General features: G+C 51.8%; 2 protein-coding genes and 1 long non-coding RNA gene across 6 annotated transcripts in view; 1 reads left to right on the top strand and 2 right to left on the bottom strand.

Annotated features, from left to right (window-relative positions):
- Nucleotides 1-897: 897 nt before the first annotated feature.
- MEIOC (meiosis specific with coiled-coil domain) lies at nt 898-16,757 on the bottom strand. Of its 3 annotated transcripts, none has more exons than XM_064636827.1 (8): nt 16,660-16,757; nt 14,932-15,057; nt 11,844-12,001; nt 11,611-11,715; nt 8,377-10,201; nt 6,387-6,521; nt 4,227-4,407; nt 898-2,458 (listed from the first exon to the last, which is right to left on the bottom strand). In XM_064636827.1, exons 1-8 carry the CDS (start codon nt 16,663-16,665, stop codon nt 2,166-2,168), a joined length of 2,829 nt encoding a protein of 942 aa, XP_064492897.1. In that variant the 5' UTR covers nt 16,666-16,757; the 3' UTR covers nt 898-2,165. The 3 variants fall into 3 exon arrangements, with proteins under 3 accessions (XP_064492897.1, XP_064492898.1, XP_064492899.1); XM_064636828.1 differs by lacking the exon at nt 898-2,458 and adding an exon at nt 2,470-3,882; XM_064636829.1 differs by lacking the exons at nt 898-2,458; nt 4,227-4,407; nt 6,387-6,521 and adding an exon at nt 6,547-6,815.
- Nucleotides 16,758-20,109: 3,352 nt separating this feature from the next.
- LOC135402918 (uncharacterized) lies at nt 20,110-22,131 on the bottom strand. The gene is made up of 2 exons (XR_010425266.1): nt 21,852-22,131; nt 20,110-21,421 (listed from the first exon to the last, which is right to left on the bottom strand). It is a non-coding gene; the product is annotated as an uncharacterized LOC135402918 (long non-coding RNA).
- Nucleotides 22,132-22,347: 216 nt separating this feature from the next.
- Nucleotides 22,348-24,538, top strand: part of NSF (N-ethylmaleimide sensitive factor, vesicle fusing ATPase) — a 68,707-nt gene continuing 66,516 nt past the window's right edge. For both annotated transcript variants that reach the window (XM_064636833.1, XM_064636834.1), the window contains exon 1: nt 22,348-22,443. In XM_064636833.1, the coding sequence (XP_064492903.1) occupies nt 22,432-22,443 (12 nt within the window). In that variant the 5' untranslated portion in view covers nt 22,348-22,431. The remainder of the gene's footprint in view (nt 22,444-24,538) is intronic.

Genomic DNA, 24,538 nt, shown 5'->3' with positions numbered 1-24,538 from the left:
ACGGCCTCTTGAGACCTTTGGTTGTGAGGAGGAGCAGAGTCCACCTCCCCATGAGAGGAGCACTGAGGCCCCTCTGTCCAGGAACAGGATACATGTGTGCACATTCCATGGGGTCTGCATGGATGCAAGAAGGGCACAGTCACACACACGGTGGGAACAGGCTCCCACAGCCCAGCAGTTCCCTCTGCAGGTACCGCTGTCCCCTGCACCCTCAGCTGGGCACTGGGCTGGGCTGGTGTGTCCGGCTGGCCAAGGCCTCGTTCTGCTGTTAGGAAAGGCCCTGTCAGGGACAGGGATCAGGAGCAAGGGGAGGTCCAGCCCTTCAGCTTCTAGCCCTGTCCTGGGGCACTGCAGCCAGGAGCAGCACCATGGCAGCAGCCGGTGGTGTTGGGAACCCCAAGTGAGCTGATGCTTCCCAGCACATGAGGCTGCAGGGCTGCCCCTCCCTGCCCCCCTGGGCTGTTGTCCCCTCTGCCCCCCAGGGTGGCCCCCCTTCCCACACCAGCAGTTTGGGCTCCCGGGCAGGCACCGACTCGGCCTCTGGAGCTCGGAGCGCTGCTGCTCCACTGGTGCCCATCCAGGACAGTCAGCAGTGCATGGCTGGCACCAACACATGGGAGTTATTTATAGAGCAGGAATATTCTGGACTCACTCCTAAGAATCCCAGTGCAGATGCTGGAATTGCTGCATCAGCTTTCCCTGGCAAGGCAAAGCTGGGAGACAATGAGACACTTGCAGGGAAAGGAAATTCCCCACTCTGGCTCTCTCCATGATTTCGGCATCCCCTTTGCTCTATCCCCCTAAACACACTTCCATAAAGGACTGAAGGTTTCACCTCCAGTAGCAGCTCAGGCTTGAGGAACCCGGCCTGGGAACACACTGACAGAACAAAAGCTCTTCAGCAAAAGTGAATTTATTTCCTACAGACGACTCCAGCCAGTACAGTCAGTTTTGCTTTAACATCAACACAGCCTGGGTTAAACTGAACAAACCCCAGTGCACTGACTGCTATGAAGTTGTGCTTGTTCTGCCCCAAAACACTCACCCCGGCAGCGCTTCTGGTCATTGCAGTGATCACACGCTCACCCACCTTCTGCTGAGCCTTCCGCAGTCGCTTCTGTCACATCATCCAGTGGCAATTTATGTGGTGCCATCACCCCTTCTGCCCACCAGCATTCCCAGCACAGGAAGAACAGAGCCCTGGCAGTACCAGGCTGTCCAGGCACAGACAGCTCAGTGACTTTACCCCACGATGTCCCAAGGGTGGATCCTCCTCCTCCTTGAGCACACGGTGAATCAGCCACTCCTGTTCCTACAGACTGAGCTGCAGGAAACACCGGTGCTGGGAGCTGCCCAAAGGCAGAGGGGAACAAAGAAGTCTAAAAGCCGACAATCAAATTTCAAACCAAACTAGTGAAAGACTAACTTCAAGAAAACCCAAGTTTCAGAACTTTGCGCTACCTCTTCCAAATTTAAATTCATTAAAAACAACGCTCATTATTGCAGCTGCTGCACAGCTCTGCAGGACAATCCTGTGTGCCTGTCGTAGTTTGATTAAGCTTAAATACTTTAAAACAGAGGTTCCTTTGTTCCCAAGAGCATGCCCAAATATCCGAACACATTCACTACATTCATGGTTTCACACAGCAATAATTGGTAATTTAGTGGAACCTGGTGCATATCTCCTTTCCCAAACATAGATTCTAAAATCTCAAGTTTATAAATATTTGTATTTTAAATATCTAATTTGACATGAATATTGGGTATTCTTAGCCTTTTTTCCTCCTGTTTCCAGGTTTTAGTTCAATAAGGAAACTGTAATACGTTACAATGTGATCTGACACCAATCTCACACCCCATCACACCACAGTCTCTAAGAACCATTATTTAAAAACTTATTTCCAAAAGCAAAACTAAAAAGTTATCGGGAGAGTTGGACACCAGGGTTCACCCGCAGGAGATAAATAATATCTTGGCTGTTAATGAATTAGTGTGATTATTTTTTTAAGTTAACATTCACCAGTTTGGCTTTACAACAATCTGACCCTGCCTGTTAACAGCTTAACCTGAGATCCCTTAAGGCAAATCCCACTTCTCGTCAAGATACAGTTTTAAATACGAACATTAGCAGTGGAAACTTTGAAGCAACCAAAAGGAATCAGAGCTTAGGAGGCGCTGGCGTCCCCTCTCTCGTACACCCCGCGCAGCAGGTCTGTGCAGGGCGCGGGGGCTCCCTCTGTGCCCACCTCCCTCAGCCCCCGCGGGGCCGGGGCCGTGCCCGCAGCGCTTTCCAGTCGCTTCTCCTCAGTCGGCGCCAGCTCCTGGGGGACTCTGTCCCGGGCCCGTTTTCCAGCGGAGGGTTTGGGCAGGGTCATCTGGAAGGCGCACCACAGCACGGTCCGGACCTTGCGCGTGGCCTGGCACAGCGCTCGGAGTGCCACGGCCAGAGCCAGCACCACTGCGGGGGAAACGGCCCTTTAGTGCTGCCACCCTGCTGGGGCTCCCTCAGCCCACACCTCGGGCCCTCCGAGCTCTGACCTGCCTGGCTCTGTACAAGTGTGAAACAGCTGCACCTGAATTTCTGTGGTTTGAGTGCTGAGGGTGCTGCAGCCCCTCCCGCTGCCCTGCACACCAGGGCTGGGGTGCTCTGTGCACACACACACTCCACACACTCGGGGCACAGGTGGGTCCTCCACCTGCCCTGCCAAGAAATCTGTGTGACAGGGGAAGGAGCAGCTTCTTTGGAGCACTGGGTGAAGCAGACAGGTCACGTTCTGTAAATGGGTGTTGTATCCCAGTGCTGTAAAGGCCACGTGGGCAGTGGTCCCGTTATTCTGGCACAGGTTGCCCAGAGAAGCTGTGGCTGCCCCAGCCCTGCAAGTGTCCAAGGCCAGGTTGGAGGGGGCTTGGAGCAACCTGGTCAAGTGGAAGGTGTCCCTGCCCATGGCAGGGGGTGGAATGGGATGGGATTTAAGATCCCTTCCCACCCAAACCATCCTGTAATTCCATGATAGGTGGAAGAGAAAGGTGCTGTGGGAACAGGGCTGGGCCAGGGAAGACCTGCTCCCAAACAAACCAAAACCATTAACAAGAAAGCTCTGCCAAAGAGAGGAGCTGTGCAGCTTCAGGCCCTTCCCTCGAGGCTTTCCCAGACACACAGCAAATACAGTTACTGCATTCAATAATTTACTGTTTGAAAAATCCTCTCCAACTGCTGCCCCAGGCTCCCTCTCCTCTCCACTCCAACTCTTTCCCATACTATCCTGTTCCAAAGAGCTCACAGATCTGGTAGTGCCAGGTAAAGCCAGAGCCAATTATTTTCAAGGGCTTCAACACCCAAAAAACCCACCCTTCACCTTAACAAGTCCCATAATCTTCAGTCAAGGTAAACAGAAACAAGAATGACGGTGAACAGCTGAAAAAAAACCTGCTGTGATTTATCTTTTGAGGTAAACTTGGGAATGACAGAACTGCATGGTGGGACACTCCAAAGAAGTAAAATAACCCCTGTAGTTCAGACATGGAAAGGAAGGCAGAAGAGATCAGAGGACTCAGAAATGTCAGACAGCTTCTGACACAAGGCATGAGGTCAGGGAGCAGGAATTTATCCTGACTCCCACCTACAGGACAAGGGAACCTGCCACTCTGCCTGTGCACTAGTGAGAGATTTGGCTTATTTTGGATACCATTAAGAATGCAAACATTCTGACCAATGTATTTTTGTGTATCTGTCCAAAATATGATTTATATTTATGCCAGTCTATGACAGAACAAGCTTGAAGAGGAAATCCATCTGTAACCCAAGGCCATCTCTGTCTCTTTGGGCAGATTCAGCATGGAAATACTAGGGAAGTTCTACACAAAGGGAGAGCTGAAGGGTTGCTGGGAACAGGAATATGAGGGACAGGGAGAAAAAAGAGGCAATAGCTTAATATCATCTCCAAACCCTGAGTGTGTTACCAAAAAATCCCACTAATTTCTACTCCTTCCTAGTTCATTAATTGAATAAACACACTCTAAAGTGATTTAATCCATTTATCTCTAAACCCCAGTTTCAGTGTCCCCTCAAATCCTCATCCAAACCCCACCCAGTCTGCCTTTGGCAAAGCTCCAACACTGAAAAATAAACTAAAACCTGAATACAATCCCCCTCCCTTATTTTTTACAGCCTTGCACCATGTGCACAACTTCCCAGGTACCTTCCCAACGCACAAAGCCCAGCTCACCTCTCTCATCCTGGCAGCGGGGCGGGCCGTGCCGCTGCCGGTTGGAAGGGTTCACAATCTCATCCTTTCTCCGTGCCTGCACCACATGGATGGACTCCAGGTGTTTGTCCAGAGCAGTGGAGATGTTGGCATGGAGGGGGGAACTGCGAAGACGCTCCATCTTCCCCAGTAAGGTCACAACCTGACCGACAGTGCACACGTTACAGGAGGTCACACTGTGCTCACCTACACTTACCAGGGAACTCACTAATTAGAAGATGAGGTTAATGATGACCATTATTTTCCTTTGAAACAGTTCATAAAGTTATAGCTGAAGCAATTTTAAGTTCTTACCCGGGATTTGTTCATCTCCAAACCTGAAGCTGCAGCACAACAGCAAGGCTACAATACCCCCACACGAGGACCCCCAGCCCACTGGTTAATAACAGATCTGTGCAGCTTTGAGACATCCCTGGAACAGGAGGTGGTTCCATGACAACATGCATTTCCCTGAATCCAGAGCCCTGGGGTCCTCCCTTCCTGCAGCACTGCTGCAATTCCTGGGTGATCCCCTTGTGCTGTGCAGGGCAGCTGGACTGGGAAAGGGAAGGTTGCTGTGGAACCACACGTGTGGGCTGGCTTTTGGGATGAACTCTCAGCACTAAAGGAGCTGAGCACAAACATTCAGGTTTCTTTGCTCCACTGAAAATCTGCATCTTTGCTGTCTTGTTTATCCTACACCAGTCACATCACTGGGTTTCCCCACGGTGAGTGACTGCTCAGCCACATTCCCAGAGCACTGAGAACCTGGTCAGTGCTTTGCAGAAAGAGGTAAGACTAAAAATCCCCAAGTGGTAATATTCCTTGGGCCATGGCTACACTTGATTGCCTAAAGTAACCAAAGTAAAGGGTGTGATCTCCAAGAGAATTTAACTGCATGCTCCACACCACAAAGAGTTAATCCCAGATTGAGCCAACTCAGCTTCCACTCCAACTTTTGCTCCTCTCTGACCATCACTGAGCTGTCTGATGTTAGAACCCAGGTTCAACAGCCCCACTGTGCTTTTGAGCATCCTTAAAACTACTTCTCAGTTGCCAACAGTTGCTAACAAGAATTTGAGATTCTATACCCTGAAGTTTGGTTTCTCAAATGGCTACAGAGGAGGGAGACCTGTTTTAGAGGCAGGTTTAAGGTACCAGGGCAAGGACAGGCAAGCCTTCTAAACGTGGAACCTTCCCAACCCTGTTCTTTTGGGATGGAGTTTTAAAGGTCTTTGCCTGTGCTCTCCCTGCTGGGTGAACACCCCCGACTGTGAGCAGACACAGCCCCATGGATTATTCCACCTGTGTGAGGCCAGTAGGACATCCTGCTGCTCACCCCTGCTGCCTCCAAATCCAGCATTTCCCAGAACCCTTTCAGCCCACAGCCCCTGGCAGGGACAGCTCTTGTCTCTGCTTCTCCTCCTCCTGCAGCACCAGCACCCTGGCTCTGGCTCTGGGCCTCAGGAGGGGCACAGCAGCCCCTCAGCACCCTGCTGGCAGCTCAGGGTTTGTGCTCACCCCCCTGCAGAACCCTGCCAGCTGCTGCCTCCCCAGGGCTGCACAGAGCCACTGCAGCTCAGCAGACCCCAGTCACTCTTGCCCTACAGGTTATGGCTCTCTGGATTAAGCAGCAAACTAATAACAGAAATTCAGGCTGAAATTGCATCAAATAACCATTCTGCATTAAAAAATAACAGAATCTCAAGCAAATATATATCAAAGTCTTTCAAACATTAATTAAACTTGCTTTTCCCCACAAATACCTCCTCCAACCCAGTGCCTACAAATCCACAGTGAACACCTCCCTGCTGAGCTCTGAGAATGCAGCACATCTGAGAGCTGTGCAGGCACAGGCTCCAGGGCTGGGTGCTGGCACCACGTGCAGCTCTTGCATCAGAACCCACATCCTCTGGGCACGTGGGGCTGTAACCCTGAGCCTCAGCCCTCCGAGGCTCCCTGGTAACAGCACAGGGATCCTGGAGCTGCAGAAACTCCAGCAGGATCTGCTGAAATGTTATTCCCTGCACAGAACAAAGCTATTTTGGGAAAAGCTGCTCTGATCATCTTGCCTATCTCACACTGTACTCTAAGTTCTGCAGGATAAGTTCAATAGATTTTTTTTTTAGTCCTACAACTCACTCTGGCTTGTTCCCGTAGCTGATCCACAATTAAGCGATCGACTCTTGATGGATTTGATGTCAGTCTTGGAATTGGAATGTTGTTAGTACTGGAAACCTTTTTCCCTTGGAAATTCTTAGCAAGAGCTGATTCAGTCTGCAGGAAAACAAAAGAACAACTCCCTCAGAATGTACGTGCAGCGTGTGCTTTATTACAGAAACAAGAAAAAATATCAGATATTCCATTTCTTCCCCTCAGGGTTTTGGATTTTTTTAAAGGAGATAATGAGGATTCAGGCATTTGGGATTTAACCCTTTGGTGAGACAATCACCTGCTGTAAGTGAACAACTGCTTTACTCAGAGCAGTGCAACTAAAGCAATCATGCCAACACACCGTGTTCCAGCAGTGCTATGTCTGCTCACTCTGACTACAGCCTGTACTGGTTTTGCCTGGAAATAAAATGGAGGCAAGTCAGAATTACAGGGAAAAAAATGACCAAACAGGTGTGGATCTCACACATAAATTAAAACTGTCTCAGTCAGCAATTTACCTAATTTTGTAAAGATTACTTAAACTACAGAAAAATCTTTTTTCTGACCACCCTGGTCTAGTGGAAGGTGTCCCTGACCAGGGCAGGGTGGTGGAACTGGATGGCCTTTAAGGTCTCTTCCAACCCAAACCATCAGAAAATTACTCTGAAACCTGATTGCAAGGCTTCAAATGTCAGTCTCTCTGACTCCCTTGTTATGTCACTGTGAAACATCCATCACAACATCTAATTAGCTAAATCTGCTTTAAAATTGCATTTCTTGGGTGGTTTCATAGTGGTTCACTATTTACAAGAGCATGGAGTGCCAAGACAAGGGGCAATGGCTTCACACTGAGAGAGAGTAGGTTTAGATTGGATATTAGAAAAAACATTGCCTGGGAGGGTGGGGAGGCCCTGGCACAGGTTGCCCAGAGAAGCTGTGGCTGCCCCAGCCCTGGAAGTGTCCAAGGCCAGGTTGGAGGGGGCTTGGAGCAACCTGGACTGGTGGAAGGTGTCCCTGCCCACGGCAGGGGGTGGCACTGGATGGGCTTTAAGGTCCTTTCCAACCCAAACCATCTGGTGGTTTTATGCCAAAACTGCAGCCGAATTTTCCCCACCATCCCCTGGCCATGCACATGCCAACTGCTCCTCCCCTGCACTTTTCCATGCACCCCAGACATCATCTCCCCTCCTCAAGCTGGGCTTACTCTCCCCCAGCCCCTCTATTCAAAGCAACCATTGGCTTTTCTCAGGAAACACTTCAGCAAAACCCCCCTGTGTTACATCCCCTTGAAATTAGGTTTCTTTGGGGGGCTGGCACAGGAGAGCTCCCAAAGGCCCCACTACTGCCAGGTAACATTTGGCCCAGCTTCCCCCACAGACAGTCCCATGTACTGAAATTCAAATCCCATCCAACTGGTGAAATGAGGACAAGTTTTCCTACTGCTGCTGACCAAAAAGGGCAATTGCTTTTAGCAGGGCTTCACACAGCACTACCTGAGCCTTTTAGTTCAAGGGTTTCAACTGAATGACTCTTTCTTCAGCTTCTGTTTCTGGGGGAAAAAAAGAGCCCCTTCACATACACCTTAGGTTTAAACCTTCAGGGAAACAGAAGGTGAGAACTCATTGTAGCACCTAAGAAATCGAATGGAAAGAAACTGTATTTACTGTATTAATAAATAAGGTGTAACATATCTTTGTTACTCACGGACACGCCTTCCCCAGCCCCAACCCTGAGACTGGAAAAGCCCCTGAATTCCTGCTTGAAGTGCAACGTTCCATACAATGTTAGTTACGCTCCCAGCAGGCTACAAACCTCCACACCCTCCCTTTTCAGTCCCAAACTTACAGGGAAGCAAACTTGTAACTTTGAAGTCCCGTTAAACATTTCAACTCCCAACAGCACAACCACCTGCGACTGCACTAAGCAGGATGACATCTACATCAAATCTGTGATGTTAATTTAGTTTGGGATTTTTTACCTTCTTCCTTTCCTTCTCCAAAGCTCTCCACTGCTCATAGCACTCCTCCAACCTCACGTGCAGCTCGCTGGCAGGGCCACTGCGGTTCTTCACTTGCTTCTGAAATCCAAATGCTGACACGAAACCAGAGAGAGCACTGTCACTGTACATCTTGTCTGTGAAACAGGGGTAGAGGCGTTTGAGGTCATCTTGGGAGAACAAGGTGTGAGGCTCCACCAGAGGCACCACGGAACGGCCCAGGAGGTGAGCGGATCTCACAGGGAACATGCCAGAACCCAGCTGCCGGTTCCGCCTGAAGTCTCCCACCACGCAGTTGGGAATGCCTGGAGCCTGCAGGCTGCTGCCAGGATTGATGGCATTGCTGTCCCCGCTCCCTGCCCTGAGATGGAGCTGCCCCTGAGACTCCAAGAGCTCTTGGTACATGTCTTGCAACACCCCATCTGCCTGGTTCTGTCCTTCCAGGTCACAGTGCTCGCTCTGCGGCTTCAGCTGGAAACGCTGTTTGTTCAGATTGTCAATGATCCCAAACTGCTGAGCCAAGTAACTGTCACAGAATCCATTTGGCTGCTTCAGCTTCTTCTCACTGAGGTACTCGATGAGGTTCTCTTCTCCACCCCTAACCAGGGCTTCCACACACGCAGCCGCCCGAGCTCGTTCCGCAGCACTGTAACCCAAGTCGAGGCCGGAGAGAAATGGGTTGTCTTGACAGTACTTGTGAAGTAAATTACAATTTAAAGGCAAATTTGAAGATGGCAACTGAAAAACATCATTAGAATGACTGGAGCTTTTTGGAAATGCAGGTGACTGATTATTCACTTTCAACAAAGGACTTGGATTCTGGAAGGGGCTGGAAGCAGCGGGTTTGGTTTGGATGTTCATCCACGCTGGCCTCGCACTAGAGCCTGCTGAAGGCACTGCTGCGTTGGGCAACAGTGAGAGTGATTTATAGAATTCAGGATTCTGAAGATCGGCCTTGGAAAACTGCTGCTTTTCCATACCATTATTCCCTGGACAAGCTGCAAAAGACTTCAGTCCATATTCAATTTTTTGCCCAAAATCAGTGCTGAAGGAAGGTTCGTTTGCAAACTGTTTTTCTGATACAAGTCCTACAGACTTGGGAAATGTAAAGTCATGCTGATCTGAAATTGTATCTTCAAATTTTTTCTGAGTTCCTGATTTAACTTGAAATAATTTAGCATAGGGCTCTGCATCCAGAGATGGTGCCTCGGGGGTTCCATTTACCACCTTTCTATTTTCTTGGAGGCTACAACTGGTGCTCTTGTTGGGCTTTGCCTTACCAGCATGAGAATATTCAGTGTATCTGCTATAATCTGTGCTTTCACTGTATCTGTGACACTGTGGAAGGAATGTTTCTGCCCGCTTTGGGTGCACCTGTGCGTCTGCTCCCTTGGGACACATCTTCTCCCTTCCGTAAGAATAAGCATCAGCTCCCGAGTCTTTGATTGCTTCTGAGTACCCAGCCTGGGGTAAAAAGGTGTTTTTCAGGTAGGGGTAGTTCTGATACACAGGAGTTGTCTTCACACCCTCGTTACTCTGCATGTTGGCACGCTCACCCCTGGCAGGGTACAGGCTCTGTTCTTCCAGCTCCACGCCGGCAAAGCCGCGGTAACAGTCGTCTGCTTTCTGCTGGGACACCAGGCTGGCACTGGCCAGGAACTGCTTGTCAGCAGCAGGGACAGACTCACTGCTGTAGAAGCCCTGCTGTGGGACAGCTGCAGCACGCCTGCTTTCTGCCAGCAGGTCGTGGTGGTCCATTCTGCTTGCATTCACTGGCCATACCGACTTCAGGGTGGGAGGGCAACTCCTTGGGAAACAAGAAATGCACAGTTAGAGTCCACCCCGTGGTGCTGCTCTTCATTCCCAAACACAAAAGGAGGTTTAAGAACCCAGTTCCTCCCTAATCGTTCCAAGATGTCTGACTTCAACTTTCACCCATTCCTGTCCTCTCCAGTTTCCTTCACCCAGCTGAGAAAACTGATTCTGCCTTGTGAAAACCCATCCCCCCAGCTCAGGAGCTATGGCCACACCTTTAAGCTGCAAGAGATGTGTACAGACCAAATCAGGGTCCATCAGTGCTGTCAGGAGAGTTACTGTCCATCCCCACCAAAATCCTCCTGGTTCAGCACCAAGTTCAGGTAACCAAACTGCCCTCAGCCTTCCCAAGCCATGTCCCAGCACTCCAGAGAAAGCTTCTCTCTCACCTCACCTGTGCCTTACACTGGCCTGCACTGCTTCCTGCAGGTAGAGCCAGGGGCAGCATCTCAGCACACTTCCCTTCCTTCCACCAATCACCAGGAATTAACCAGGACAATCTATCCCTCACTGACAAGTAAAACTGTAAACAGACTAAGTAAAAGGGAAATTGTGCCTGGAAGTCACTGCAGGCCAAATCTGGGAGTACTGAAAACAGAATTCCAGCCCTGCCTGACCAAAGCAAAGGAATTACTGAGTTATCTCATGACCAAGATTGACTCTCTGAAGTTTTCCCTCATTCCAGCCACATATAGAAATCCCTGGAATTGTTTGGGAAGACAGAAAGAAAAAGCAGTGCCTGCATTGGGAACCTGAGAGTAGAGTTCCTTCTCTTGCCTCTTAGATGTGGAAAAGACAGGGAACTCTGAAAATATCTTGGGGATGCTGGACCTGCATCCTTCTGTGTCATGTGGTTATGACTATCTAATTGTCCCTCCTGGTGCAGGAATATAGGCAAAATAAACCTGACATTTAGATATGCAAATATTGCTTAGGTAGCATGAACTGCAAGAAACATTCATTTTGCATGGAATTCTCCCCTGCCATTTCAGGAAACTGTGAAGGAGTCTGATTTGTGTATTCTTTCTGTGAATTGACATTAATTAAGACAGAAACCTCAAGCCTGAATTCAGTCTTGATTTAAAAGACAAGAGGCCAAGGCATACATCCAAGGGATTTATTTGAATACAGCATGTCCACAACACTCGTTAAGGCCTTATTTTAAAAATGCCAATTAACAAGTTCTGTAAATACCAGAGAGCCAGAAGCTGCCATGCAATCTGAGTGCCTGGAGAAAAGACTGCAAGGATCCCAAGCGAAACGTTGGAAGGAAGGGGAAGGAAGGGGAAGCACGAGGTCTGGGCAGCAGCAGATGTGAAGCCAATTAATGAGCACAGTGATATCAGGGAGGGGAGTTCCTGTCAGAGAACACCTCAGCAGCAGCACCTGCACCACACTCACCCCTCAGCAAAGCACGGCTGTGGTTTGTCTTGTTCTTCCAGGATGTTTGACACGAGTCCATATAAATCTGTTTCACTGCCATAATCGTTCCTTTCGGGCTGAATCCTGAAAACCAAGTGGGTATTAATTAAAACAATTCCTTCATTGAAAGGATTTCCTAAGTTAAATGAAACAAACAAATCTAATCCATCTACTCCACCAACACACACACACTCCCTGCCGAGGATGATTACCTGGGCTTCAGGTTAATCTGAGGAGCGGAGGGCTGCTTGCTGTCCTCTGCACATGTAGACCAGGGGGGGTACAAGAGGGAAGGGTCCATGGGTGCAGAGTACTCTGATGTTGAAAGGGAAGAGCTGTAGGTCTGAGGTAACTCCACATTTTCTTCATTCTGCATTTAATGTAAATAAAAGCACTGATTTAGTATTAAACACATCAAGCTGTCATTTTGTCGTTCTATGTGGTTATAACCAGGTTCTTGGAGGAACCAGCACATGAGAACCAAGATCCACACACTGGGAACACAAAAATTAAGCAGAATTACCTGTATCTTTAAGTAGGATTCTCTGAATCTTTAAGCAGAATTCTCTGTCCCTCCCTTTGCTCTCTGTGGCAGATGGAAGCTGATGGCATCATTCTCACCTTTAACCCCTCTTTTGAATACAAACACATGTTCTCAGGTGTGTTAAACAGCTGTTGCTTTAATGCTTATGGAAAGCTTTTGTATTTCTGTCCTGCTTGGCAATGGTTTGAGAAGATGTGGCCCTGGAGCTGCAGCTCACACCTCTGGCACTCAGCCTTGGCTTCCGTGTGTCCTGAGCTGAGCTGGCTTGAAACTGAGGAGGAGGCACCTCCCCAGACCACCTCCAGAGACCCCCAAAGGGGCCCAGGCAGGCACAGCACTGGTTCAGGAAGGGAAGGTCCTGTCTGACCAACCTGATCTCCTTTTATGTTCAGGTGGTGGATGAGGGGAAGGCTGTGGATGTGTCTACCTGGACTTCAGCAAAGCCTTGGACACCATCTCCCATGGCACACTCCTGGAAGAGCTGCAGCCACGGCTTGGACAGGGGCACTCTGTGCTGGGTTAGGAACTGGCTGGAGGGCCGGGCCCAGAGGGTGGTGGGAACGGTGCTGCATCCACTTGGAATCTGGTCACTAGTGGCGTCCCCAGGGATCAGTGCTGGGCCCAGTTCTGTTTAATCTTTATCAATGATCTGGATGAGAGGATCGAGTGAACCATCAGCAAATGTGCAGATGACACCAAGCTGGGGGGGAGTGTTGATCTGCTGGAAGGCAGGAGGGCTCTGCAGAGGGACCTGGACAGGCTGGATCCAGGGGCTGATTCCAAGGGGATGAGGTTCAACCAGGCCAAGGGCCGGGTCCTGCACTTTGGCCACAACAACCCCCGGCAGCTCCAGGCTGGGCACAGAGTGGTTGGAGAGCAGCCAGGCAGGAAGGGAGCTGGGAGTGTGGATTGACAGGAAGCTGAACAGGAGCCAGAGTGTGCCCAGGTGGCCAAGAGGGCCAATGGATCCTGGCCTGGCTCAGGAACAGTGTGGCAGCAGGAGCAGGGAAGTGATTCTGCCCCTGGACTCAGCACTGGTGAGGCCACCCCTGGAGTGCTCTGTCCAGTTCTGGGCCCCTTGGTTCAGGAAGGATATTGAGGTCCTGGAGAAGGTGCAGAGAAGAGCAACGAGGCTGGGGAAGGGACTGGAGCACGAGTGCTGTGAGGAGAGGCTGAAGGAGCTGGGGGGGCTCAGCCTGGAGAGGAGGAGGCTCAGGGGAGACCTCATCACTCTCTGCAACTCCCTGACAGGAGGGGGGAGCCAGGTGGGGGTTGGGCTCTTCTCCCAGGAAGCAGCAGTAGGACAAGAGGGCACAGTCTTCAGCTGTGCCAGGGGAGGTTTAGGTTGGAGATTAGGAAGAAATTTTTTACAGAGAGCAATCAGCCATTGGAATGGGCTGCCCAGGGAGGGGGTGGATTCACCATCCCTGGAGGCTTTTAAGATGAGACTGGATGTGGCATCAGTGCCATGGGCTGGGAACCACTAGATCCAGGTGGGGTTGGATCAAGGGTTGGACTGGATCTCGGAGGTCTTTTCCAACCCCGTCGATTCTATGAAGTGTTGCCTAAGGCTGTGCAGGCTCAGTGACTCTGCATTAGGTAGGCAGGAGCTCTGGATTAGGTAGGTGGGTTTATGTAAACCTTAGTGTATAAATTCTCTCGCTTTTTACTCCTCGGTGTGCTTCATTTTTGGAAAAATTCCACCTTGTACCCTGTGCAGAATGAACAATGTCTCCTTTCTCAACCTGACTCATTTTCCGTGTTTAGAGAGTTCCTAAAATTGTCAACACTGTCAGCCTAAAACATCTGCTCCTGTTTCTAACAGATGATCCCCGACAGGGGTCAGGAGAAATCTCTTTTCTCCCCATCATGACAGGTTATTTAAGCTACTGAAGAAAACTTACAGTCAATTCTTTTCTTGAGGAAAGGTTCCCAATTAGGTGAAAAAGAGTATTTGCCTGTTTGGTTTAAACACAATCGGCCTTCTTAGCTCTTAGTAAGTGAAAAAATTAATTAATGGTGCTTTTGCAGGGGTGAATGTTAAAGACACATGATATGCTCCCTTGTGGAGCAGAGTAGTCTGGCAGCAACAGGAAGCCTCCCACAAAGCCAGGTTTCATCCCAATGAGGCTTTCTGTCTAACCACAGACACACGTCTGCCACACATCTGGGTTCCCCATGTCTGTAAGCACAAAAAGGTGCCCAGTTGCTGGGCAAAACCACAAAATCCTGGATGGACTAAGTACCAGGTCTGGTCTTGAAGGTGGTGGGAATGAATTTTCATTTGAGTCTTCTACCTCAGTGTAAGTTTATGGCTATTGAAGGCAAAAATTCCAAGAGAGATCTGGTTTCTTTAACTGTCCTGGCACTTTCTACTGGTCAGACTAAGAACACTTGAACTCTACACCTGTCATGTGCCACAGAAATATCTGTGGAAATAGCTAAGGTTCTTCTTATGGACTTCCCAGTTTTCCTAAAACTTTGCTTCTCACTTTGTCTACAACTGTTTATGCCAACAGAAAAACAAAGAACACAGTGAAATACTAATCTACAAACCCTATTGCTCCACCTCTGACTGCACCAGAAAAGCCACTGTCCCCTCTGGTGAACGTTACAGCCATGGAGGTTTATCACCCTTAAATCAAACGCGGTGATTTACGTTCACCAGAACAAGCAACTGCTTTAGAAACACATTTTGTTTACAAGCAACCCAAACTCTCACAGAGACACAAAGAAGAACTCAGAGCCAACTGGACCTGTGATTTGTAGCAGCCATAGAGTGAGCCTGAGCCCGGCATTCCGGCGCCGAACACGTCCGTGGGCCTCCCGCCGGCTTCCGCGCTGCCCCAGCAGCGGCTGCCACCTCGGAACGCCACGCTGGGCTGCAGGGACAGGAGAGGGCACAGGGACATCAGCATACACTGGGACACCATTATCCATACAAACTGTACACAGAGCTGAGAGCTGTGGATTTCAAACCAATGTTAATTGCTTTGACACTTTTATTTACCGGTGGATTCTGTTCCATCGGAGTTTTCGAGGAATCAGCTCTATGTATTGATGTGAAACACTTCCATGTTTACCCTTAAAGAAGGGCTGAACCCACCAAAGCACAAGAAATTCAAAAGGTGTTCAGAGATCAAGAGGAAACCTGCACTCTCCCTGTTTGCACAAGCTGAGCTTCCCAACATCAGAGCCACCACAAAGGAACATCAGCCACAGGAGCAGGAGAATGCTCATGGAATCATGGAATGGTTTGGGTTGGAAGGGACCTTAAAGCTCATCCAGTCCAACCCTTTGCCATGGGCAGGGAACCCTTTGACCAACGGCAGCAGAGTCATCATTCAGCCTTCCCCACATTCCTGGGCACCTCTGGTCCTTCCATCACTGCTCCCATCACATTGTTTACGTGGCTTGCAGGCAGGGGGGTGCATTTCCACATGTCATGAGCTAAAACTTTGCTATAATACACACACTGGGAGCTCTGGTGGAAATCTGCTCCCTTCTGGAACTATGGGAGAAACAACTCCTACCTGAGAGACCCCCCTGCCCATCACCCCCTGCAAGAGCCAGAAACCATGGGCCAGCAGGGGCAAGGAATGGGAACAAACAAAAACTGAGGGGTCTCCTTCCCTTCTCCAGAGGGTGAGGTACACTACAGAAACTTGCACTGGCTGGCTAAGAACCCCTCTAGCTAACAAATACAAAAGTGACGTTATTGGCATCACACTACCACAGCAGCTCATTTGGAATGATTATTAAATTCAGAAAAAGTCAAGGTTTCACAGGGTTAGGGTTCTGAAGTGTTCCGAGTAAGCTCTGCACTCTAAAACCACCTTCTTCCACAGGTCCCTGAGGATGCACCAAACCTGTGACCTACAGCATGATCTTCATTCACACCACAGTCAACTATGTAGTTTTCTGTGGTTTTGAGGCACATTTTCCAAACCCACAAACACACAGAGCCAGTGTTGGGCTCAGCCCATGGCCTGGGCTCATCCGGCCTTGTTTTCCCCTCAGGGACCCTTGTTCACAGCCACACCCATCACTCATGCTTTGTGACCCCACAGAACACGGGAGAACCCTCAGAATCAGAGACTCAACCAGGCTGGAAAAGACCCACCAACCTTTCACCCACCACCACCTCGTCTACAGGTCCCTGCGACACCCCCAAATCCAAACTTCTCCCCATTTTCCCCACATGGGTGTTTTTCAGAACGATCGGAGAGGGGGGTTTCCCACAGGCTTGAGCTCTGTCTCACAAGCCTGGCAGGGCGCCGGGGCCTCGACCCCGGAGGGGGCGGTGTGGCTCAGACACGGATGAGGGACAGACACGATCCTGGCCGGGCTTCAGGGTCCCCTCAGCGGGGGCGGAGCCGGGACAGCTCCGGCGGGTGTGTGACGGGCGGAGCCGCAGAGCCCGTCCCGTCCCCTTCCGTTCCCTGTCTCTGTCCCTGTCTCCCTGTCCCATTCCCTCCCCTCACCTCCATGGCTCTCCGGACGCGCGCCCCGCGCGGGGCCGCCCTGAGGGGACTTCGGGCGGTTGTCCTCGCGCAGGCCTAACGGCCGCCCCTCCCCGCCCCGCGCCCCCATTGGCCGCCGCCCTGGCCCCCACCCAATCGGCGGCCTCGCGGCCGCCGCGCGCATCCCCGCGCCACGTGACCCCGCTCGGATCTCCACGCGGATCTGCCCTCGCCGAGAGAGAGGCGGCGGCCGCGATTGGCCGCGCCCGCCGGCGCGCAGCCAATGGGGATACGGCTGGCTCGCGCCGCCCGCCAATGAGAGGCCGCGGGGGCGAAGGTTCGCCCGGAAACAGCGGCGCCGGGAAAGGCGAGCCCTGAGGGAGCGGCCGCCCGGAGAGGGAGAGGGGAGCGGGGCTGAGGGGCCGCGGGGATGGCACCCCAAAACACTGCCAGGCACCCCCAAAAACACTGGCAGGCACCCCAAAACACTGCCAGGCACCCCAAAACTGTCAGTCACCCCCAAAAACACTGCCAGGCACCCCAAAACACTGCCAGGCACCCCCAAAAACACTGCCAGGCACCCCAAAACACTGCCAGGCACCCCCAAAAACACTGCCAGGCACCCCAAAACTGTCAGTCACCCCCAAAAACACTGCCAGGCACCCCCCAAAACCTCGGCAGCCCCCAAAACCCTGACACCCCCCAAAACCCTGACACCCCCCAAAACACTGGCACCACTCCAGACTTTATCACTCCCCCAGACCCTGTCACCCTCCCCCTAGGCCATGTCACTCCCCCAAACCCCTGTCACTCCTCCGGACTTTGTCACTTACCAGAACCCCATTACTCCCCCAAAACCCTGTCACTCCCCTAGATTTTGTCACCCCGCCAGACCCTGTCATCTCTTTGGATTTTGTCACTCCCCAGACCCTGCCACCCCCAAGACCCTGTCACCCCTCTGGACCCCATCACTGCCCCAGGCCCTGTCACCCCCCCAGACCCTGTCACCCTTGCAGATTTTGTCACTCCTCCAGACAACATCACTCCTCCAGACCCTGTCACCCCCCTGGATTTTGTCACTCCCCCAGACCTCGTCACTCTCCCAGATCTTGTCACTCCTCCAGACCCTGTCACCCCTCTGGATTTTGTCACCCCCCCAGGCCCCTAGATCCCCAGATCTTGTCACCCCTCCAGACCCTGCCCCTCCTCTGACCCTGTCACCCCTCTGGATTTTGTCACACCCAGACCCAGACCCTGTCACTGCCCTGACCCTGTCCCCCCCCCAGCCCCTGTCACCCCCAGCCCCTGTCACCCCCAGCCCCGCTCTGGAGGTTTTCTTCAGGGTCCCTCCTTGGAGGCACCAGCTCGAGCTGTGATTTTATTATTTAGTTTTCACACCATGATAAAGTTATTTTAAGGATCTGGATGTCTGGGACTCTGCTCTGGGAAACCTGGGGTGGAGCTGGTGAGGAAACCTGGTTGACCTTGAGTGTGGGGGGCGTAGCTGTGAAGGGGCTTTGGTCCCAGCTCAGGTGGTGCAGGAGTGACTTCCAGAGTGCTCCTGGATGATGGGACAGGGATGTTTCCTTAACAGCCCTGCCCAGGTCCAAGCTGTCTCCAGGTCTCTTCAGTCCTGCACATCTCCCATGGGAGCAAGAGGAACTCTTCATCACCCATCACCAGTAACAGAGCCATCCCCATGTGCCTGCAGTGGGGTCTGTGGGATGAGACCCCTCTGGGCAGCCCCAGAGCTGGAAGAGAAGCCCCAGGGAAGCTGCTGGCAGAGGGAGCCAGGACAAGCAGAGGGGTCACTGCATCACAACTCGTGTTTCTTTATTCTTCTCCTCATGGCTGCTGGTTTAGATGCTCTGCCAAGTGCATGAACATCTCTGTTCTCACTGAAAAGGACTGAGGAAAACCCAAAAGCCCTGAAGCCAAACCCTACTTGTTTTCACTTCTCAAGCTATTTTAGTTTGCACCCCTCAAACTGTTTTTATGGACTCTGAGGACAGCACTTTTGCTGCCAACCCTGCCTGGGCTGCTGAAGGCAGTACATGCCCATAGGGCCAGATGTTATTTTATGAATTGTGGTCTTGTGTGCTGTGATCCATCTCTCACATCCTCAGTGTGTGCTGCCAGCCCACGTGGTTGTGGGGAGAGCAGTGGGGTGAGCCTGAGGGTCCAGGTCTGCCCAGCCCCTTCCTAAACCCACCCAGGGACTCCAGACACAGATGTGTCTGCTGGAAGCAGGGGATTCACTCCAGGAGATGGGGGGTCAGCAGGGAATGTCTTGGTTCCATGGTGTGTGCCAGACCACAGTTCTATCCCTCGCTCCCTGCCCTGGGGAAGGGCTGGCTCTGGGGCAGGGATTTGGGGCTGTGGGACAGGGCTGTGGGGGAGGGATTTGGGGCTGGGCTTTGGGGCTGGCTCAGGAGCAGGGAGGGTTGATCTGGAGTCCCCTTCATCCCAGGTCTGCAGAGGAGCCAGTGTTACCTTTGTGCTTGGTTTGGGGAGCTTTACTTTGATTTTCTCCCCCTTTTGAAATGGTGAAACGTGGGGAAGCACAGCCACTGCCTCGCTGTCCCCCTCAGCTATTTCCCTTCAAATTCCTACGCTGCATTTCCTGCATTTCTTACTGCATGAGACTCCTTCAAGGCCACACAGCTGAGAACAGAGCCTCTGCCAGGGATGACCTCCTGGCTGGACACCTTTCCAGCTGCAGAGGAAAATGTGGTGTCAGCACACAGAGAAAACAATCCTTGCATTGCTTGGCTCAGCCCACAGCAGATTTAGGCACCGACCCCACTTCTTTATCCCCGAGGCCTGTGCTCTGCACTGAGGTACATCCATGGCCTGAGGCACCTGTCCCTCTGTGTTAAAGTGCCCCCAGTGCCAGTTCTCCATGGACTTGGCATTCCCCTCCGGATCACAGCTGACTCTGGTACCTGTTCTAGGCAGCAAACCAGCAGTTACAGTCAGTATTAATATTTTATCCTGCTGTCAGCCCCCCCCAGGAAGCTGCTGGAAGAGGCTGCTAAGGCACTAAAGCTCCCTGGGTTGATCCCAGGCTGCTGGGCTTGGCTTTGCTGACAGCCCTGAGCTTTGGAGTGGGAGCTTTTGCCACCTCCTCCCTCCAAGTGCAACCGCAGAGCACTGCTGGGGTTTCAGTCTCTGGCTCAACATCACCCAGGGGGACAAGCTCCCTGACTGAGCCATTTCCACCTCTCAGCACCAGTGTCTGCAGGAGGATCTGCTGCTCTGGAGTGAAGCACTATTCCAGCTGAATCCCAGGAGCAGGTCCCACATGGATCCACATCCCGAAGTTTGGCTGGATACCCACAGTCTGTGCTCAGACAGGACTGCCAGGAAAGCAGTTAAGCCATTGGATGTGCCGTTGGAAGAGGCCATGGCACCTCATTTACAGCAGCTGCTGCACGGCCTCTTTGGAGCAGAAACAGAATTAAAGCCAGATTAAGAATTAAATTAAAACAGAATTAAATTAGAACAATAAAAATTATTAAAAGGTAACATTATTAAATCATTAGAGTTATATAACTATATTATATATAATTATATAAAGATATATGTAATATATATTTTATATAATTATAAAAATATAAAATATGTAATATATATTATATGATAAAATATCATGGCTGGGCTTTGCAAACGAAGATTTGGGAAAGGTCTCTACCGACGTTTGTCACAAGCATGCTGGTGGCTAAAAAGGCCAATACGAGATAGACACATCCGATTGCAAAAGGCACAGCAGAAAGACTCCTTAGATGGTAAATTCTGCAGGGCACGATTCTTTCTGTGTTGCCTTTTCTCCTCAAGGGTGATCCTGTGTGCGTTCTCAAAGGCATCAGCAGTGTTACAGATGGTGTGTCTTCAGACCTCCTGGTTGGAGGCCAGAGTAGACCAGTTATGGTGATCAGTATGGCCAAGGTTGAGATGTTGTTTCAGGGAGTCCTTGTATCTCCTCTTCGGGGCTCCTCTCTTGCGGCAGCCGGTGGCAAGTTCACCATAGAGCAAGATCTTAGGGAGGGGGTGGTTGGTCCTTCATCCTGGAGACGTGCCCTGCCCAGCACACCTGTGTTCTCAGCAACATGGCCTCAATGCTTGTGACTGCTGCTTGTTCTAGAACAGATGTGTTGGTCACATAATCTGACCAGTGGATGTTTAGGATTGTACGGAGGCAGCGCTGATGGAAGCGTTCCAGGAGTCGCAGGTGGTGGCAGTAGATGACCCATGATTCGGATCCATATGAGAGAGTAGACAGCACAATGGCTCTGTAAACACTGATCTTGGTACTTTTCTTCAGGTGTTTATTTCGCCAAACTCTTTTATGGAGTTTTCCAAAAGCACTATATGCCTTTGCCAACCTGTTGTCTATCTCTCCATCAATCTTACCGTCCGAGGAGATGAGGCTGCCTAGGTAATTAAACTGCTGGACTGATTTGAGCTCTGATTGGCCAATGGTGATTTGGGGATGATGGAAGACTTCCTGAGGTGCAGGTTGATAGAGAACCTCTGTCTTCTTTAAACTGAGTTCCAGCCCAAAGAGCTCAGCAGCCTCAGGCAGGATGTTAAACGCTGCAGAGCTGCTTCTGTGTGGGCAGCAAGGGCGGCGTCATCAGCATAAAGCAGCTCCTGGACAAGATGGTTTAAGGTCTTAGTGTGGGCCTTCAGTTGCCTTAGGTTGAAAAGGCTTCCATCAGTACGGTATCGAATGTGGATCCCGTCCTGATCCTCGAGGTCTGCCATGGCCCTTTGGAGCATCCTGCTGAAAAAGATTGTGATTAGAGTTGGTGCGAGAATGCAACCTTGTCTCACACCATTAGTTATTAGAAAGGGCTCAGAAAGTGCATTGCCATAACTGACTTGCCTGTGCTGATCCTCATGGAGCGAGATGATAATTTTGAGGAACATGGGGGGACAACCTAATATTATATATTATATATTATATATTATATATTATATATTATATATTATATATTATATATTATATATTATATATTATATATTATATATTATATATTATATTATGTATTATATGATAAAATGTATTAATGCCATTAATATAGTAAATCACACTATTTATATATTATAAATAATAATGATTATTAAAAATAAGTAAAATTAAATTAAAACAAAATTAAAGAATTTAAAGAACTAAAGTAGGGGCTGCCTGGCAGCCCAGCCCCACTCACCCTCACACCGCGGGGCTCGGCCCATCCCGTCACCGCGCTGCTCGCGGAACGGGTCCGGGACACGGATCGGGACAGGGATCAGGACCAACCTGGCCCCACCGTGGCCCCTCCAGATTGCCATCCGTTCGGGCACACTCGTATCCCATCCCGTGCCCCATCTCGGTCCCATCCTTATCCCATTCAGTGTCCAATCCCGTTCCCATCCCATGTCCCATCCCGTGCCCTATACCAGCCCCATCCCACGTCCCCACCCCGATCCCATCCCGGTCCCACGCGAAACTCCCGGGAGCCCAAGGCCCCGCCCACTCTCCGCGGCCCCGCCCACCCCGCCCCACCGACCAATCCCCTCAGCGCTCCCGCTGACTCATGATGGCAGCACGCCCCGCCCCGCGCCGCCAGCCCAATGTGAAGGCACTGCTGTCAGTCACTGTGAGCGACGGGCCAAGCAGCCAATGGAAGACTGTCGACCGCGCAGATGGCGCGACCTCTTCCCCGTGGCCCCGCCCCTCCGCCCCGCGCGCCTGCGCTGCACCGCCCCCTGGCGGCCGCGGGGAGGGCCCTCGGTCGGCGCTGCGGCAACATGGCGGGGCGGGTGAGTGTGAGGGGCACGGACCGGACCGGCCCCGCGCCCCTGCCGCGCTCCTCCTCCCCTGCGGCTCCGGGGGCTTATCGCAGCCCTGCTGCCGCGTGGCCGCTCGGCCCCGCCGGGTCCCCTGGGGGTGCTGTGCGGCTGTGGCGACCCTTCCCCTCGGCGGTGTGGGGGGCTCTGAGGGTCCTCTGAGGGCGTGGGGACCCCCTTGGCCGTATGGGGGGCTCGGGGTGATGTGACCCCTGTCGCTGTGTTTTCCCATGAGGCTGAGGTGGGTGGCCCTTTGGTGATGTGGCGTGTGGGACAGGGCTGTGGGTTCCCTCAGCGGTCACCCCTCTCCCTGGGGCAGGGTTTGGGGTCCCCCAGGGCTGCTGCGAGGTCGGGGTGGCCCCTTGCGGATGTGGGGTGTGGGCACTGGACCGGGGGGATCCCTCGGGAGCACTGTGGGACCAGGGTGACCCCTGTCCCTGTGTGCATGAGGCAGGATTTAGGGTTCCCTGAGGGTGCCGTGCGGTTGCAGTGGCCCTGTGGGATGCAGGGCAGGATTCTGGGGTGTTCTGGGGTGCTGTGAGTTTCTGGTAACCCCTGGGTGCTGTGGGGTGAGTGTTTAGGGCTTCCTCGGGGCACCCTGAGCTTGGGGTGACCCCTTTCCTAAGGGGGTGTGGGGCAGGATCGTGGGGTCCCCCGAGAGTGCAGTGAAGCCCTTGTGGTGTCTGGGTGCTGCTCTCAGGATTTAGGGTGCCCTGGCATGCTCTGGGGCTGTGGTGACCCCTCTCCCTGTGGGCTGTGGGGCAGGGGCCTCTAGGGATGCTGTGAGGGGGCTGTGTGACCCCTTGGTGCTCTGGGATGTGGGGCAGGGTTGTGGAATTCCTTGAGGAGCCTTTGTGAGGATGGGGTGTGTGGATGGATTCTGGGGTGCCCCGAGGGTGCTGTGAGGCCCTAGTGACCCCTGGGTGCTGTGGGATATGGGGAGATTTGCTCCTCTGCCCTGTGGGGACCAGGCAGGCACAGTTCTATGATGTGGGTCCACATTGTGTTGGGTGAAAACACCTCAAGGGTTGTGCAGTAGTTTTGTTCTGTATTTATTTAAAAACTAAAAAAATCCCTTATTGGTTACAGATCACATCAGCAAGTGGCCAGAGGGGCCTTAAAATGTGAAGGCCCAGCCTTGTCTGTGAAATCCCTTCCTGTGGTGCCCTGTCCATCCCCTCTGTTGCAGGTGTCCAGGTGCTGCAGGATGTGTTTGGATTGCTCTGCCCTTTGCCAGGAGCTCAGTCATGCTTTGCTGGATATCAGCTTGGGAAAGTCACATTTTTCATTGGTGTCTGCCTCCAGCTGGAATCTTGTCTCTTGGCCAAATAATTCAGTGATGGAAATCTTGGAGAATCGTTTTCCCAAGTGTTTTTGTGCCGTGTTTGGGTGATGGATGGAGGGCAGCTGGTGCAGGGCTGTGGTGCAGAGCAGGGGTGAGAAGTGTGGCCTGGGATGTGCTGTGCATCACAGGTGCTCCAGAGCCACCCCTGAAATGTGCTGAGTAATTGGGGAAAAAAACATGTTTTGTGGTCTGTCTCTTGTTAAGAGCTTCTCTTCTGTCCCTACTCCACATTCCTGGTCTCACTTTTTCACTTGCACTTTTTTCTTTGTCTCATCCTTTGCACCAGCCCAGGGAAATGTGTGTGCCCTGAGTGCTTTTTTTAGCTTTGTGTGGCCCCAGTGGGCACCCAGAGCTCTGGTCAGTGGTCAGATCATTTAAGCCACACTGCACACGGTTCTGAGAGTCCCTGAAGCCCAGAGCAGGCTGGCTGCAGTGGTGCTGCCTTGCCCTGCTCCCCCAGCCCTCCCAGCCGTGCTGTGGCACCAGAGAACACTCTCTGGGTGGGTTCAGGAGTCTTCATGTACTGAGTGCTGGGACTGGTGACTGGGGGTGTGGGGAGGAAGGAGAAGGATCAGCCTCAACTTTTCCTGCTGCTATGAGCTTTGGTGCTACTAAAAACCTGAGAAAATGTGCCTTTATTTGGCCAGCTTGGAAGACTGGTGGAGGAAAGAGGGATTTATGCAGATTTAAGGGAAAGATTGGTGTTCACTTGCCTCCTAATGT

Source organism: Pseudopipra pipra, chromosome 26 (assembly GCF_036250125.1).
Source record: "Pseudopipra pipra isolate bDixPip1 chromosome 26, bDixPip1.hap1, whole genome shotgun sequence".
Taxonomy (NCBI): Eukaryota; Metazoa; Chordata; class Aves; order Passeriformes; family Pipridae; genus Pseudopipra; species Pseudopipra pipra.
The sequence above is the reverse complement of the archived record's forward strand: the minus strand, read 5'-3'. Positions and strand labels throughout refer to the sequence as shown.

Excerpts from the sequence above, each read along its gene's own strand:
- MEIOC (XM_064636827.1), bottom strand. Across the intron at positions 6,522-8,376 it reads TGGAGAAGGAAAGGAAGAAG|ACTGAATCAGCTCTTGCTAA; the intron begins GTAAAAAATCCC and ends GTTTTCCTGCAG. Across the intron at positions 4,408-6,386 it reads AGCTACGGGAACAAGCCAGA|GTTGTGACCTTACTGGGGAA; the intron begins GTGAGTTGTAGG and ends ACTGTCGGTCAG.